Here is an 18,717-nt window from a genome sequence, read left to right on the forward strand (position 1 = left end):
TGGAAGATGGACTTTATTGTGAGGGGTATTATTTACCTAGCAGGGAGCTTGTCAAGGAGTTTCAAAGATGCCATATCCAGAAAGGTTCAGATCATAGACCTCGGTGACTAATGACCTTTGCTCCCCATTTCAGGAGGAAAAATCCCAAAATGATCCTAGGGGAGGAGAGGTAAAATGGTCTCTGAACTAAACCCTAGGAGACATGCTTGTGAGGAGAAACCAAGCAAAAGGAAAATAAAATGAGGCTAATGTAGAGAAGACAGCAGGTGTTTATTTGCAGCTCACTCAGGTGTGCTCTGAAGGTCAGCGAGCCAAAACAGCATTACCAGGTAATCCCTGAGCAGCTCCACCCCTTAGAGAGCACAGCGAGATCATACATTATATGCATCTGTACACACACACACACACACACACACACACACACACACACACACACAGACACGCACACACACACGTAAGCAAGCACTCACACACATGCACGCAGACTTCTTATTGATTCCACCTTCAAGTCTCCCAGAAAAGCAGTTTCTTTGGCTGATGGATTGAGTCCAGGTCATCATCGAAGAAGATTAATTTTCACAGACCTACTAACAACACTGATACAGGAGGCCCGTGAACGCAGTAGGGGAAGCTTATCCCTCTCCTATTGCGTGAATATAGGAATCCCAGGGCTCCTTTTCTTCCCAAACTGGACAGTGAATCAAACATCAACAGCAACAGCAACAGCTCCTGTTCTGGGTGCCATGGAGTTTCTTGAGAGAACTTCCCTTCTGAATGACCAAGCTACTAAGATGTACACCTTCACTCTAGACAGGTAACAAGATACTCATGTCTGTGTTGCCATTTTCTGTGGCTTGAGCACACAACAAGCTAACCTATATTATTGCTTCAGAACGGTAAACTCTTGCTTTACAAATTGGGATCATTTTGGAGCATCTCAAAAGAGTTAACTGATTTGTATGATTCATATCTTGAAACATACTGTAGTTTGTATAGTTGCTATGATTCCTTAAATATTATAAGTTCATAAAAGAAACACTCATTAAGGCATTTTCTTCGTTGGTTTTTATTACAGAAAGCATGCAAGAGCAATCTAATTGTTTACTGTTGTTTTATTCAAATTTTCCTATTTTTAAGTTAAAGAGTAAACTGTCAAAATTATATCTAGGAAAAAATAATACTTTTCAATGATGGCTCAAAACCAGAGTTACATGTATCTTAAAATTAAATAATGAATGGATTATTTTATATCAGTAGATGTACCTGCAATAAATGTAGCTAGATTTAATGTTTCCATCATTCCAGTTCTTTTAAGGTCTTCAATGGTGTCATGTGTAATATATTCTTTGATTTTCATTTAAAGCAATTATTGACTTAGCATGTTTATCTTATGTGCTGTATATATAATTAAAAAGAAAATCTTTCTAATCCTAGATGTCTGCTTATTTAAAACTAAGAGGCTAATATGAATTGTGAATGAGGATGATTACACAATAGGTACGGAATAATGCTAGAGACATTTAATGAGAATTTTAGGAGAAAACATTAAGAGAAGCTATGGTTTACCTGGGCTTGAGGATGAGAACAAAAATTTATTTCAGAAATCATAGAATAAGAACTCAACAAAACAAAATAGAATCACAAAAGATTTAGGGGAAATCTATATAGAAAGTGAGGAAATGGGAGTAAGGATGTAGCTCAGAGATAGAGTGTGTGTCTAGCAAAAGGCTCCGGGTTCAATTCTAAGCCCTGAAAAAACAAAAAAAAAAAAGAAGAGGGAATAGAAATTTGATCATAATAAGACCATTGCTAAATAAGTCTAGATGTATGTACACCTTGTAAAGAAAGACATATGTCAGATAAAGAACTAGGTATATATGGGGAGATCATGCCAACGAGGAGTTAAGAGGCTAAGCAAAAACTTGAAATAGACTCAGGTAGAGCAGATTTTAAGAGAAAATGTACTTATTAAAACCATATGTAATATTTTCATTTATTTTGTAGAACCAAATTAATAATCTAAAATAATGTTATATTTGATTGCATCACATATATCAAAACTGCAAAGAGAACTTTCCCTAAGGAGTATCTATAACTTAGTTTTACAAATGAATGGCCTACAGCATGGGTCGTTCGTTATCAAATATTAAAAGAATCATTTTCTTAGAAAATTTGAGGTGCCAATTATTGATCTCATAAGTACTAAAAAGCAAAGTCTCATATGAGCTCAGGTAGAAACATTGGACAACATGTTGTTAGCCCTAGGAATACTTCTATATTATTGAAATATCAATAATGCCTATTAAAATCCATTATTAGGATTCTGTAATACAAGCAGTCAACAGTTTATAGTAATGGTCTTGTCTACATCATAGGGTGAATGAGGTATGGTTTTCAAGACATAGTACTTCTAAGAGCCATAAAATCAGTGTTTACTTTTCAAATATAAAGATTAAATCTTGAAAAGATTTTTAAAAAATCCTGATCTCTCCATTTTACACTGAAGAAAATGAATGCCAAAAAGAGGGCACGTCCTTGTAAGGTCAGATGGCTGAGTTGAAAGTTGACCTTGTTGGTCAGTTTTACATCTTCGCCTCTCCTGCGCCTCCACTCTGGATGGCCTCAGCACCTAGTCTAACTGTTCCCAAGACAATCTGCATCTTTGCGGATCTCTTAGACCTTCCCCACCTCTTCCAGACCCCCTACTCATGCATTTTCTTCCATTTCCGAGCTTTTCCTCTTAGCAGTCTTTTTCTTCTCCCTCCCTGAGGCTTTCTCTGACCCATCATAAGTTCCCTATCTAAACTGTTGTGTGCTGTTGAGATACTTAATCCTGAAGGAAGCCTTGTCTAATTCTATAGAGGCATCGTTTCCAACAGCTGATGGTTTGCAAAGAACTAATCCCAGAGCTGGTGGCTTATAGCACACAGTTCTATGAGTGAAAACTTAGGCATGACTTTCTTCTGGTTGCTCAGGAGCCCATTTCCTTCTGGTGTCTGGACTAGGAGATCCAAATTCCCTTTCCTTACATGCCTGTGGTCTTCATGCTGATGTTTGGCTAGTGTCTTTGTTATTTTCCTCTATGTTTGCATCAGCCTGAGATTTTTTTGAAATGGAAGTTCAGGACAGAAGTACAAGACTGGAAGCTGGTAGCTGTCACATAGCCCAAGCCCACAGCAGCATCACTGTTCCCATGTTAACGGGCTGTATCAAGCCTCAAGGCCTAGATTTGAACATGACAGGCGTTGCTGGGTGCCATCTTTATACATACTTCAGCACAAGAAAAAGGAATGTTGAGTTTTGCGTGTGCCATGTTCACTAGGGTGTACCCTCTCCTTCTGCAATTCTTGATCCATTGTTAAGAAGGGCAGTGGAGCTGGGCGGTGGGGGCACGTGCCTTTGATACCAGCACTTGAGAGGCAGAGGCAGGCGAATCTCTGAGTTCCAGGTCAACCAGGACTACACAGAGAAACCCTATCTCAAACCCAAAACCAACCCTAGAAGAAAGGCAGTGGAAGCAAGATAAGGTGCTAGAATCTTTTCAACTGTGTGTGTGTATGTGTGTGTGTGTGTGTGTGTGTGTATGTGTGTGTGTGTGTGTGTGTGGTGTACTGCTGTGTGCGTATGCGAAGGACATTCCTCAGGTGATTCTCACTATTTTCACTGGCCTGCAACTTGTTAAGTAGGTTAGGTTGGCTGCTCATTGAGTCCTAGAGTTCCATTTGTTTCTTCTTATCCAGTGTTGAGATTACAAGCACATGCCACATTATTTATATATTTATATATATTTATATATTGTTTCCGAGGATCAAACTGAGGCCCTTCTCCTCGCCGGGCAGGCGCTTACTGACTGAGCTATCTCTCCAGTGCTTAGCAAACACTTAACTGGCAAGTTTTATGTGTTTGCTGTCTCTGGAGTTGTCCTAAGGGCACATGCAAAAAATGAAGAGCAAAATGTTCACAAAACTTACTGTGTCTCAAGTAAGGAGTGAGAAATTGCCTATTTCCAAGCAGAACAACATTGATGAAAACAATAGAGGGTTTTACTTTATTTTTTTTTTCTGTTGAGAAATGAAGCCTGGCCTTGATGCTTCTGGAGAGCAATAAACCAGTGAAAGATCTGCTAAAGCTGAGCAGCGATGGCCAGAGATGTCAGACGTGTAAATCCTTGTGGAGTAAATGCTCACCGCAGATGGGCATCACCCAGTAACCGTGCAGAGGGTGTGTGATGAGTTGGATGTTTGGATTCTCCACACTCCAAATTCACATGTTCACCCTTGACGGCCCAGTTTGAGTTTCTTAAAAATACATGACTTCTAAGGCTATAACCAAGTTTAAAGGTCGTTACAGGAAGGGGTGCTTTATATGACAAGCCAAAGATCTCGTTTTCTCTTGTTTTGCGTGAGCAACTAGGAAAAGCCATGAGAGGATATATAAAGACAGTCATGATTAAGCCAAGAAGAATGTGACTGATGTCGATATTTACTAGCAAACTGACCATGAAGATCTAAGCCCCAGATCTGTGAGAAGACACATTTCTGTTCTGTTAAGTTATCCATACTGACATGCTTTCTTGCAGCTCAAGCAGACTAACAGAAACCCCAAATTTAACGGAACCGCCTACATCGTGGAGTAATTTATATCTTAGAGCAGTTTTGAAAGCAGCAGAGTAATTGGGAGTCAATTAAAGAGCCCAAAATCTAGGCGAGAAACTAGCATAGACAGAACACCCAAAGGCTTAATAGTGAGGCCATGGAAAGAGACAAAGAAAGAGGAACTAAAATGACCCCCGTACTGGGAAGGTGGGGAGGGGGTGAAGTTATACATGTGCAAAGATGGGACTCCTCAAGGAACACAGGGGATTCACGGGCATGGGAAATCGGAAAAAAAATGGTTGCTGCTGAACTAGATAAGCCAAGTGAACAAAAAAGAAATAATAATACTAGTAATAAAAAAACTTAAAAAAATCCACATAGGATCAGTATCTAGCATCATAACAATATATATTCTAAATATTTTGACTTTCACCAAAATCACAAGATACAAAAAACATGAAAAAATATACAAATAGTAAAAAAAAATCCATTAATAGGAAGTGCCTTTAAAAGGGTCTAAATGTTGGCCTTAAAGTTCTAATGTTTTAATTACAGCTACTATAATATATCAAAAGAACAAGCTGTAATTATATCTACAGAATTAATGAGAGACTGGATGGCAATTCACAAATGGAGGATACTAATACAGAAAGAGAAATTATAACATCAAAATGTAACTTGTAGGGTGGAAAGGATTAATAAATAAAATACAAGAAATCACTCGAAGGACCTAAGAACAGACCCTTGATGTTGACATTAGCTGACAGAACAAAAATTCAGTGTTCTCGACCATAAAGCAATAATTATGTACTTACTGCAATGAAACTAAGGAAAACAGAAGAATGAACAGAACATTAGAGAAATGTGGCACATAGACAAATGCATTAATTCATTCGTGATGGTAGTACCAGAGAGAGAGAGAGACAGACAGACAGAGAGACACAGAGAGAAATGCAAATGTCTTTAAGCAATGCCCCTCTAAAATTTGGTGTATATTCATTTGTATTTCCTTTATACTTAGTGTTGGGAAACCTTGATGGTCAGAGGGGGCAGTCTGTCAAGGCCTGGCAGCTCTCTCCAAAGCTTGGCAGCACAAGGGACTTCCTCCCCAGCAAGACTGACCACGTTCCACTTTACCTTATCTGGAGACTGTTTTCTAAGCCCAGAGGACTGACCTTACCAGAAAGCAGTATCGAAGGCTGGAGGCCTGTCTTATCTCTAGCATGACCTTGGCTTGGCACAACTTCCTGTTAGAAGCCTTCCCCCTTCTGCCTGTGTGGTAACTAAGACTTGCACACAACCTTAGCTGTGCACTACTGCCACATACAAAGCCTTATGATAGAAGGCTTCCACTTAATGCAAATTAGGGTTTGTCCCCAGACTCCCCAGTCCTGTATAGTTCCTATACTTTGGAATAAAGTTCAGCTGCTTCACTGAAGTCTTATCCTGGAGGGCTACGTCCACCATATCCACAGCCATCCAAATCGTGTCCCCTACCCTCGTGGACCAGTGGTCAGTGATCCTGAGGGAAGAAGGAGACCCACACTTAGTGAAGTATGAGAAGAAGCAAGCAGAGGGGCGTGGTGGTGCACACTTTTAATGCCAGCACTTGGGAGGCAGAAGTAGGTGGATTTCTATGAGTTTGAGGCCAGCCTGGTCTACATAGTAAGTTCTGGGACACATACAGCTACATAGCGAGACCTTGTCTCAAAAAAGCAAAATTAATTAACTAATAAAAATAGAAGACACAAGCAATTAGATTTATAACCTGACATTTCAGACTAAAATAATATCTGACTTTTGTGTGTGAATGTGTGTGTGTGCATGTACACACACGCACACATGTACACTTGAGTGTATATAACTGAAGAGGTCAGAAGAGGGTATTAAAGTCCTCTGGGGCTGGAATCTCAGTAGTTGTGAGCTGAATGACTTGGTAGGTAGTTGTGAGTTCTCATGTATGTTTTCAGAACTGAAACCCAGTTCTTCTGCCAAAGTGCTAAGCACTCACGTCCTGAACCATCTCTTCAGTCCAAAAGAGAATCTCCTGTCAACCCCAAAATGGAGTGTTATAATTATGAAGAAAGTCTGACAGTATTCCAGACCAGGTAGAAGATAACAGTGCCCAGGATCGCCGCTTCGAGTCAGCTTTGCACTGTGTATTCTCGCCAGAACTTTTATGCAAGAAAACAAAATGAGTGACATCGGGTTAGAAAGGAAAACTGAAAACTCTATTTGCAAACGATAACATATTTTACATATAAAAATGTCAAAGAATACACTGACAAACTTCGGATTTAGTAAATTCTGTAAAGCAGTGGTAAACAATAAATAATAAAAGTAATTGTGTTTTTGTATAGGAATAGCAAGAACACTAAATATTCACAGGCTGAATAATTAATTTGTGTATATTTCTGACACCATAGTAAAAAAAACTTCACTAAAATGGATCATAGGCGTTAAGATAGGTGATAACATTATACACTTGTAAATCTTCTAAAAGAAAACACAGGCATAAACCTATGAATTTTGGATTAGGCATACCTTTTTGATAAGGTACTTAGGGCAGAAATGTTAAAATTGTATAAATTAAAAGGCCAAAAGAAAACATGTTGTTCTTCACACAATTGTTTAGAAACAATGCTTGCACTGCACCAAGTTGTGTGTATGTGTAAAGTTTGTTTTCTTCTCAGCTCTAGGAGGCAGCGTGGTTGATTTTAGGCAGCTAAATGTAGTGAGGTCTGAGCTAATAGCCCTCTGGATATAGTAAACGGGTCTCATTTGACACAATTGGTTTACCTCCAGACTCTTGGGGGCAGTTTTCAGAGAGAATATTATATTGGTTTTCTCATTTCTGTGACAGACACCCATCAGAAGCAACTTAAGGGAGGAAAGATTTAGCTGTGGAAAAGCTTTCCTGAGATTTCAGTTTACCGTGACATGGCAAAGTAGCTCCCTTGTGATGGGAGCCTGCACCTGGGGCTCTCATCATTTTATCAGAAGCACAGAGAAGGAGACCAAAATCAAGGAGTGGTTACAAAACTCATAGGTTGGTCCTAGAGCCCACATAGGCAGCCAGCTCCCATACTTGAAACCTCCAAGACAGTTGCGGAGGCTGGTGATCAAGAGTTGAAACTCATGAGCTCATAGTGGGGGGTATGGCAGATAACTTCTCCACTTGCACAATGAAAACCCAGGAATATAGGTGATAAACTCTGACAACCCTTCCAGGCCAAGAAGGAGAGAAGAGGCTCTGGGGCCCTGTGCAGACAGCACTTGGGTTCCTCTAGGTGTTTGATTGGCAGAACCAACAGTTTTCATGTATTAACTTTTCCATATGATTTTTGTTTTCTTTACATACTTCATACCATTCTAACTAATACTGATTCTCACTGTACAAAAATATCTATGATATCTAGCAAGATATCCATAATTGTATTTCGGGGGTATGATTACCAGTGATTTTTCTCTGCTTTGTCCTCTTTTTATAATTCCAGGTTTTCCATAATGATATGTAAATTTTTTTTCAGAAAAATTCAGATATGACCATAATTAGAGTGCTCCTAATACTTATTAGACAAGCCCAGATCATCAGACTTTTAATTCCAGATGGTGATCATCCAAATGAAATAAGCCCTCAAGTAGAAGCTAATTCAAATTTTTAACTTTCAGAGCTCCAATTGTAAAAGCCTCAGTTCTGAGAACCCAATTAGTGTTTTCAAATAAAATTATTGAATTTAAAAAATCCTATTAGTTCAAGATCCATGGACGGTGTCATCTGCACCGGCAGATAGGTACACTGATATTGAGACAGTAGCTAGTCTGAGGCGTGGTGGGAGAACAGTGGGTTTTGTCGTCCTGTTTCGGCATATTTGACCCTAAAAAGTCACATTGCCTCTATGAAACTCACTTACCCCACCCAAGAAACTATGCATTTGAGGTAAATTTTATCAATAGTCCCCCATCTATGATCCCAGGGGAGTTCCCAAATTAAGCTTTGTGTTGGAACAGGAATAATAGTTACTGTTTTGGGAAGCAGAAGAAGGATCTAGTTTTCATCTTGGCAGTGGGTATTTAGTAGAGGTAATGAATGATGAGGTGTCTGAGGGTCCCCAGGCCCCTCAATACTGAACAGGTATTGTGGCCTCCTGATGTATATTTGCTTATGCCTTACAATCTAACATGATGATGGTGTCAGGTTCTGTCCATATGCAGAATCTTTTCATAATGAAACAATCAGAGCTCATTTCCTATGGTGGGATGTAATGTTCAGTCTTAATGCAGCGGGGAGGGGCTTGGTCCTGCCCCAACTTAATGTGACAGACTTTGTTGACTCCTCATGGGAGTCCCTACCCATTGGGAGGAGTGGATGGAAGGTGGGCTGGGAGGGGAAGACAAGGGGGGGGCAGAAGGAGAAGTCAGTGGGAGAACTATGGCTGGAATGTAAAGTGAAATTAAAAAAAAAAAAGAAAGACTGGCCCTTAAGTATTTCTATTTCTTTCCTTCCGTTTCCATCTGTTCCCTTAGCTCCACAAAAGTAGTGGTTGGGAGCAGTTGTGAACCCAGAAGGAAATGTAAGGAGAACTCTGAATTCTAACTCCTTTGCTAGTTTGCCAATGTCCTAAGAGCTACGTTGAGAGTGAATAGGGCTGCCGGGAGGTGCATGCTTGCCACTGTGTTCACCTCTTGCTCCTGTCAAAATTGTCCTCAGCAGAGAACTTCGACAGAAACTTGTGAATAAAGATGGGTGTCCTGGAGACAGGCCAGAGCAGCCAGAGGCAGAAGGCATCTATCACTGCCACAGCAATGCCAAGGCTACAGAGAACGGCTCGAGCAAGCAAGTGCATGCCAAGAGGAGACTCTGTGCAGCTTCAGCGATATGCTTCATCTTCATGGTGGCAGAGGTGGTCGGTGAGTACCGCCCAGGAAAACTCCGGCAGGACCCTGCATTGTGATGGGAAGGATAATTAAATTGTTCTTGAAGAGAAATAGTTAATATCTTTGCATGTATAGAATGACAGTAGGCACATAGTAGTCAAGTTGCAAAATAAAAGAAAAACAAAATCCATTATGCAAACGATCGCCTCTTATAACACTGCAGGTATTTCCTATAGTTCATCTGTGCACAGCGCTTGGGATTTTTTCATTTACATAACTGGGATCATGCTGAATGCTCTTGTCTATTTTATCAAACACCATTTAAAAATACGTTTATTTCCAAACAATACATTCCACTGTAAATCACATTTCTCTATTGATAGAAATTTGGGGGAGATTCTTCCTGCTTCTGGACTATACAATGAAGAAAATCTTAATAAAATTCTGCCTACTCTTCTAGTTAATTTCTTGAAAGGTATTCTAAAAATGGAAATAATTGATTGAAAGACATGAATATTTTTTCTTAACTCTTGAATCATTTTGTCAAACCTATGTTCAGACACTTGAAATGATTCATCAGTATGGAAGCCAGTCATGAAAATGATTTTCCTTCCAACTCCTCAAAAATCTTCGCTAGGATTAGAGAGATAGTTCCATGATTAAAGCAATCCTGATCCCTCTGCTACCCGTCACACTGTTACTGACATCTTAGGTGCTTCCTTTTTAGCCTGTGTTACAGGAGGCTGCTTGTTCATTCTGACCACTCAGCTAGCTTAGCCTTAAAATAACCACACAGAAGTGTATTAATTAAATCACTGCTTGGCCCAATAGTTCTAGTTTTTTTATTGGCTAATTCTTACATCTTAATTTAACCCATTTCTATTAATCTGTGTATCATCATGAGGCAGTGGCTTACCAGGTAAAATTCCCAGTGTCTCTCTCTGGTGGATCCATGACGTCTCTCTGACTCCACCTCCTTTCTTCCAGCATGTTATTTAATTTTCTCTATCTACCTAAATTCTGTTCTACCCTATCAGGCAAAGTCAGTTTCTTTATTCATTAATTAATGAAAGCAAAACATAGACAGAAGGACCACCTACACCAATCCTGTTACCAAAAGAGAAGCCTAAATGAACAAGGAACAGAATAGAGGAAAATAGGCTTTACCGATTTCCTTTTTGCATGGTATTTTCTAGCTTCCAGAATAAGTTGTGTTGCTTCTAGCTGTGGAAACTTCTTTAGACTTTCATAGTTTTTAAAAATCAGATAAAACATTAGAATAAATCCAAAACAACCACAGATTTGATGTACAGCATTTTAACCAAAATTTATAAAAATAATCAGTATTTCTATACAAAATGCTATATATTTTGAGGAAAAAGACTGAAAGTGTGATGGAGTTGCAAAATAATTTGATGAAACAATAGGCAGTTCCAGTCCTCTTTAAATACAGCAACATCTCACAAAAATGCACACACACAGACAGCGTATATACAAACATGTATGCACATAAATATACACATGCACATATATTCCTAGAGTATATTTAGATGTATAAACTGAAGAAGGAGTCTACAAATAAAATTTTTTAGTCCTTCTTTCCTATTGGAATACTTTCTATTCCTTTGTTTTGTTCATCTGATTAAGGTAAAAAATTCACTCCTTCCTTTCCTATTGGAATACTTTCTATTCCTTTGTTTTGTTCATCTGGTTAAGGTCTCCAGAGCATGCCAAATAGAAGCGGCTAAGGGAATCCCTTGGTTTGCTCTTGATCTCAGAGGAAGGCCGTTCCCCTCTTCCATCTTGTGTAGCATGAACCTGTGTCACTTGGAGCCTTCATTTCCTTCAGCTGTGCGATTCCTCCTTTGCTATTTCAAATGTTTTGTTTCAAAATCAAAATGTTTTGAGTGCGGTAGGCATGGGCAGCTCTCCGCATGGAGTCCCCCTTCCTCTCTGATTCCTGGGCATCCAACTGTGTGAGTTCTACCTTCAGTGTCAGAAGTGATTGCACCAGGAGAGGGATATAATGGATGCTGACTGGTCCTTGCTGAGTTTTTGAGCTGTATCGATATCAAGCTGATTGTTCTAAGCGTGGCTTTTAGCATCCTACATCCATCTTTAAAATTGTCAGCATTCTTCTTTGGCTTGAAATGTTCTTGAGCATGGGGCTAAAATGACAAGAGCGTGTGCCACTGGAAGAGACTGGTTCAGACGCCGCTTCTGTGCTCGGTCCCACTCTGCTCTCCCCCTGTCTGGCTCTCCCAAATGAGAAGAGATCAATATTTTGGAAGTTTCTGTTATTTAGGGCAAACGAAAAGAAAATTCTGTCTTTGGATTTTCAGAGACTCTACAATCAGTCTGCAATATAAAGTATTAATACTTTTTCTCTTGCTGCATCCTTACGTAATTATTCAGTTCTAACTCAGACAGACTTTTCATTCCTTGCAAAATAATCCTCATGTTTTTAGGTTCCCGGTAGCTTTTTCTTTAAATATAAAAGTCTTTTCCATGTTCCATTCTCATCAAAGTTAGAGCCATCACTCAAGATCCCAGTCCACAGCACGCCTATTCCCTGAAGTCAGATAAAGAAATGGTTATTATCAAAACTTCTTAGGAGAATCTGGGAGGTCCTTCTTCAGGATACAGATTCTGAGCAAGGTCTCGAAGCTTCCCGTATAAAATGAGAAAGTCCTTTTTTGAGAGAAGTCCAAAAGTGATGCAATGATGGTTTAATTTTAAAAATTATAAATCAATAAATAAAACTAACAAAAGCACAATGCAATAGCTCATTGGTTATTCTTGGGGTCTGAGAGGTGGTAACTCTCAGGCCCTACTTTCAGATGTCCCTATGGGTCTGTCTGAAACAAAACAGGGCATAATACCCTTAGAGATGCAGGCACAGTAGCTTAAGGGAGGCTGACACTTCTGTTCAGCTTGGTTTCTCACTGTCCACCATGGCTGCAAGCCTGGGTTAGCCTGGACTGAGTACTGGATACTCAGAGTCTCTGGTCTTTCTTTACATAAGGAGACTGAATAAAAACTTACACTCTCTCCTGCAAAAATATTAATGTGGAATGATGTAGTCCCAGAGCCCCTCCTATATCTTATCTACCTTCAATAATCTACCTTAGTAACATCTTTTGATCCTTAGACTTAAGACACACCTGCTCAATTATCCCCATATTCGCTTGTATTTATACGAGTCAATAACTAAAAATCTTTCTGTTGTTTAAGCTAATTTAGTTTAAGCTTTTTATGACTTAGAACCGAAAGAGAATTCCTAAAGTAGATTTTGTCAAAGACATAGCTAGAATGGTAATTGGGGGTTCATCTGGGGGAATAGATCCTTTCATAGAGCTTGTTTTTAGAATAGGAGCAAATCAGGCCATTGGGCTGCGTTTAGGGAGACGACCGCCACAGTGTGCTCAAAAGAGTGGCAGAAGAACTAAGGAATGACAGAGCCAGGCACAACATGCCCACTCTTGGGCCTTTGGAGCTGTCAAACTGGGACTGGTTTTGGCATCTCGTAAAAATTCTTCTTTGTGTGACGGCCATAAAGGGGGAGTTATGTTGCAGATATGAGCACACATCTCTATTCGAAAAGATGAAATGCAGATACCGAGAGCTCAAGAAAATAGGCTCAAGTGTGTCACCGCTAGAAGCAATTGAGAGCAGGCAATGAGAGGCATCTGAGGTACCATATTCAGGGTTATGTAAGGATGGGAGAGACGCTACTGCCTAGCAGTAATGGAGAGCTGAAGCAAGCTGAGGAGGACAGGAATGCGAGAGTGAGAACCTTCTGTCTTCCTAAGAGAAAGATGTAGCTGTAATGTGTGATACCCACATGTTTTGTTACTAGGTTTTTTTTACTTGCTTTGTTCTGTGGTTACCATAATGGCCCAGGTCACAATTTTTTTTTTTTAAACAAGGACAAAGGGAACTGTGTCCTGGCTGCTCTGAGAAGGGAGGGGACACTTTCACTGCCTGTTAGTTCTTTTTTTTAAAAAATTGTCTTTATTGAGCTATATATATTTCTCCACTCCCTTCCCACTTTCTCCCCTTCCCTTCTACCCTCTCCCATGGTCCCCATGCTCCCAAATTATTCAGGAGATCTTGTCTTTTTTCTACTTCCCATGTGGATTAGATCCATGTATGTCTCTCTTAGGGTCCTCATTATTGTTTAGGTTCTCTGGGATTGTGAATTGTAGGCTGGTTTTTCTTTGCTTTATGTCTAAAAGCCACTTATGAGTAAGTACATATGATATTTGTCTTTCTGGGTCTGGGTTACCTCATTTAATATAATGTTTTCTAGACCCATCCATTTGCCCTCAAATTTCAAGTTGTCATTGTTTTGTTTTGTTTTGTTTTGTTTTGTTTTTTCCTGCTGTGTAGTACTCTATGGTGTACACATACCACATTTTCCTTATCCAGTTTTTGGTCGAGAGGCATCTAGGTTGTTTCCAGGTTCTGGCTATGACAAACAATGCTGCTATGAACATAGCTGAGCACATGTCCTTGTGGTACAATTGAGCATCATTTGAGTATATACCAAAAAGTGGTACAGCTGGTTCCTGAGGTAGGTTGTTTCCTAATTTTCTGAGAAATCACCATACTGATATCCAAAGAGGCTGTATCAGTTTTATTCCCCATAAATATTTTTGGTTTAACAATTTTACCCTTTGAGAACTTTATACATGAGCACAAAATTTACATCACACTGCCCCTTCCATTTTCCCATCCAACCCCTCCTATGCCTACCACCTCAATTCAGGTCAAAGACATTTTTTGAGGTTCCTGCTATTAGGAAAATTTTAAAACAGAGCCATGAAAACTGTGTTATGTTTTAAATACTTGCCAAATAATAACTCAAGGATTTTGCATATCATGCTAAATAGTATAGTATACTAAAAAGCCACCCATACAACAGCTAAATAATTCTTAAATATGAATTAACATCATACAGTGATGTAGCCAAGTAGTGGATGCAAGGCTGTTTGGGGGTACTTTTCTATTGCCAGGATAATACACCATGGCCAAGACAATTTGCAGAAGAATGAGTTTTCTTGGCACTGACAGTTTCAGAGGGTTTTAATCCATCATGGCAAAGAAAATGGCAGCAGGCAAACAGGCGATGCTGGGGCAGTGTTTGAGTGCTCACATCTTGAGATACATCTATGAGGCCAGAGAGCTAACCAGGAATGCTGTGGACATTTGAAACCTTACAGCTCACCTTCAATGACACACCTCCTCCAAGAAAGCCACACCTCCTATTCCGTCCCTAACAATTCCACTAACTGGGGAGCAAGCATTCAAATACAGGAACCTTTGAGGGCCATTCTCATTCAACCCCCCCACAAAAGCTAATATCCGGTGAACAGTTGTTTTCTCAGTAATGCCAATGTATCTCATCTTCCACGGAAAAATACCATGGGAGTTTAAACTGTTTAGATCTGGGGGAGCCTGTGACTAGGAGGTGCAGGTCCAGGGTTCTACTGTCGTCTTTCCTGCATGGGGCTCAGACGATCCATTTCCAGGCCTGTGCCTATGTCCCCTTAATCTGAGCTCATTCAGCCTCTATCTTCCATGGCTAGGAATAGAACCAACAACACTCTGCTCCCTGCAATCACCGGAGTTTCCCTTCAGCAATTACTGTTATATGTTTTCTAATTAGCATAAAATTATTAAGTTCCTTTATGGCATTCTGAAGCATTTCTGTTGCTGTTTTTGATCTCTGGTGCCCTCTCCACTGTTGGGACCACTTGGAGTCCTGGCCTCCAGCTGCTCTTCCCTGCTAAAGATCTTTACTTTCCTTCTGATTTGAGTTACTGAAAGCTGTGTCAAAGTTGTTTACCAGCTCTGCTTCACGAGCACGCGTTGCCTTGCCTTGAGGATCAGAGGATAAGGTTTTCACCTGTTGGCCCACTTGACTGTGTTGGATATATAAGCCTCCGTGGTGCTATTGAATAGAGGGCTTCTTACCAGTGACTAGAGGTCCGTGTCTCTGTCTGAGCTGTGTCTGTCTGTCTGTTTCAACCTCAAACCCCTTGCCCCAAGCTTGTGAACTGTATGGTAGTGCACAGAGCACAGACAGGCATTGCGCATTGCACTTCACCTGTTTCTGTTCTCCACTTAGACCCTTCAGTCTCTACATCATACTATCAAGTCTCTTGTCTTGTTGTATTGCCCTCTTCCTCAATAATTCTTTGTCTCTAATCTCATGTTTTCTTTCTAGTTTCATAGCTTGTGCACATTTACACCCTTTGTGACAGACACATACACACCCATGCGTGCGTGCGTGCACGCACACACACACACACACACACACACACACTAAAAGCTAGGATCCACATATGGGAAAGGTCATGTGATGTTTGTCTTTCTGAGTTTACATCATATAATGGTTTCAGATCCATGTGCAGTAATCACCAGCTTCGTGTCCCTCCAAGTCAGCCTCTATATTGCTGGCAAAGATCTCTCTCAAACACAAATCTAAATATGCCTTGGATTTGCCTAAAAATTCTAAGTAGGTCCCCTCAGCTCATAAATTAACCTTCAACTTCTGCTTGACACGGAATACATCCCCAGTTGTCTCTAGTCCACCACTGAGGTCTCATTTCCCATAGTTCTCTGATATACTGTGTCTCCTATTTTTACAGAAAAATGGTGCATTCTTTTATTTCTGTTTCCATGTCCCTGTTTACTCGTGAAAACCCACTACTTCCTCGCTAATTCTCAGGACTTCTTTGAAAAGTTCCGGAATACTGCAGTGCTCTCTGTTCCCAGCCCAGTCTTCAGTGCAGTGTTAGGAGATCACCGGAGAAAGAAATTGTAATTGTTTATCTTTGTGTACTTTGCCCATGCTCCCACGCGCAGCAAGGGCTCAATAAATGCTGACTGGATAGTTGGATTAATGGTCAATAATACCCCATGCTTTTAGAAGCAAATACACATGCTCCCTTTGGCCAACTGTTTGCTGTGTAGCATTCAGGAGCACCCACGGTTTTCTGGATAGTTCTTATTACCAGTCGTGATGGCTGGAAAATGATTGTGGGGTCCCGGGTCTCCACGTTAACATGCCTCTTCTAAAGCAAGCCTCTTTTCTTCTCAGTTGCCTGCAGACCAGCTGAGCCTGCTTAAGGAATTCCTCCAAGACATTCTTCCTTTGACTTAGTGGGCAATTTCAGTGTGGCGAACAGACTCCTCATCACTCATGGCTGAAATTGCAGCACGCTGCTTATCTGCATGTAGTCGTTCTCCGGGCAAGAAATAATGCATTATTAACACAGCTTTATTATCAGGACCGCGTTTGGCAGATAGAGGAACATTAGAGGATAATTGGAAGGAGAGCTGATTTGTTAGCAAAATGTTGCCTTTTGGCTAATGAATCATTCAGATTTTTGCCCCGACAGCTCAGTAACAAGCTTGAAGACTCCTTTGCTTCAGACCATTAAACTCTGACAAACCAGTTATTAAGTACAGCTTGAGCCACCAGTCTGTGGGGAGTATTGCAATTACGAGCCATCTAGGTAATTTTTTTTAATCATTAGGCGAGACAAGGTGAGTGTGGTGATGGAGAGCCGGGTGACTGACAGCCTCTGCCGCTGTGCGGTACACAAGGCAGTAAACAGCTGCGGGAGGACTCATCAGTCAGCACACGCTCTTCGCTGGGAAGAGGTGGCAAGAGTAATAAAGGTTATTGCTCTCAAACAAGAAGCCCTGTTCCGGAAGGAAAGGACATGGTTTTTCTTTATTTCTTATCTGGAGGCTGGAAGTTTTTTCAAAGGAGAAAGAGAGGGGAGAAACAAGGATGTTACCAATGCCCAGAAAAGCAAGGTGGGCCCACTTGCTTGGGGTTCCCTATCCTATGGTTGTTAGATTGTTTTTGCTCTTGGTAGACCCATGGCACTGGGCCTCAGTTTCTCCTTTCTGCTCTGCTCTCTCGTTATTTATAACATGACTCTCGAGTGCAGCTAGGTAGCATAACTCAGCAGAACAAAGGGGGCAGTAAAGACTACGCTAAAACTGCAAAACAGATAACAAGGCTGTGGGCAGATCCAACACTGTTTTCCAGGTAGAAGGGCAAGTCTACAGTCTGGATTATGAGACCCTGTGAATCTAGCCAACACCTCCTCAGCCATATGTCCTTGGAGACCTATTCCTAAGGCTTCCAGCCTAGTGTAGTTGAGACGCTGATTCTATTTGCCTCGTAATTCCTGTCTTTGTGTTTCCACAGCCTCAGAAATGCCCCCCTTAACATTCATTTTTACATGTTCAATTTTATTTACTTTTTAAGGTCCCAGTTATTTTTCAAATTGGGGAAAAGGCGGGTTAATTTGACTTGGATCGCTTCTTTTTTCTTCTTCCCAAGTTGTGGAAGCCAACAATGTGTAATAAACATATGAGTTGAACCGTACTCTGAGCCTTCAACCCTGTGCGATCCTCTGTATCTCGCAGGTGGACACCTTGCTGGGAGCCTTGCTGTCATCACCGAAGCCGCTCATCTCTTAATTGACCTGACCAGTTTTCTGCTCAGCCTCTTTTCCTTGTGGTTGTCATCACGGCCTCCCTCCAAGCGGCTGACCTTTGGGTGGTACCGAGCAGGTAAAGTTCCGTGCTTGTGCAATGATGGATGCCTACTGCAGCAGAGTCAAAACAGAGGGGGAAGGGAGAGAGCAAAGCCGTGTTCAAAAATTCCCACCGGGCCATGAGTTTGGTGCTCAGGCTGAAATAACCACGTGGGAATGTGTGCACTCAACATTAATTCACCAGCCAGCCGATGAATAGAAGTAGCTCCTCTCCTGTGGGACCGCAAGAGTATGTGGCTAAGTTAGCAGCTCCGCCATCCCCAGGGTCTCTGCCTAGCAACAACGAGGATATGTTCTCTCAGTTACTCTGAATCCATGAGAGAGACGTTGACAGCAAAGCTTCCGCCACATTGCAAACTAAAGCCCCAGAGTCCAAGAGAGTGGCGGGAGTGAAGGATTTCTCCCCAGGGAGCTGGGCCTGAGATACGGGGCTTTCTCAGTCACACACGGCCTTTAATCATTCCTGTAGCTAGATTGTTACCTGTGGATCTGATGCTGGCCTTTAATGACTGTTGGCACGGTGTGGGGGTGGGACTTCATTAGGTCCTGAGAGCTGTGCTCTTGTTAGTGGGTCCACCCTGTTGTTGTGGGAGTGGGATCCCGATAAGAAGGGTGAGGTCAGCATAATTTCTTGCCCTGGGCCTCACGCACAAATGCTT

General features: G+C 41.0%; 1 protein-coding gene across 2 annotated transcripts in view; it reads left to right on the forward strand.

Annotated features, from left to right (window-relative positions):
- The first annotated feature begins 743 nt into the window (after window positions 1–743).
- Slc30a8 (solute carrier family 30 member 8) overlaps window positions 744–18,717 on the forward strand; it is a 32,237-nt gene continuing 14,263 nt past the window's right edge. The window contains exons 1-3 of one of the 2 annotated variants that reach the window (XM_050127789.1): window positions 744–814; window positions 9,307–9,506; window positions 17,928–18,074. In XM_050127789.1, the coding sequence (XP_049983746.1) occupies window positions 744–814; window positions 9,307–9,506; window positions 17,928–18,074 (418 nt within the window). The remainder of the gene's footprint in view (window positions 815–9,306; window positions 9,507–17,927; window positions 18,075–18,717) is intronic. The other variant, XM_050127790.1, reaches the window with a different exon arrangement.

The sequence above is a fragment of the Alexandromys fortis genome, unplaced genomic scaffold, assembly GCF_014885135.2.
Source record: "Alexandromys fortis isolate MF-2015 unplaced genomic scaffold, M_Fortis_MF-2015_v1.1 scaffold_281, whole genome shotgun sequence".
Lineage (NCBI taxonomy): Eukaryota > Metazoa > Chordata > Mammalia > Rodentia > Cricetidae > Alexandromys > Alexandromys fortis.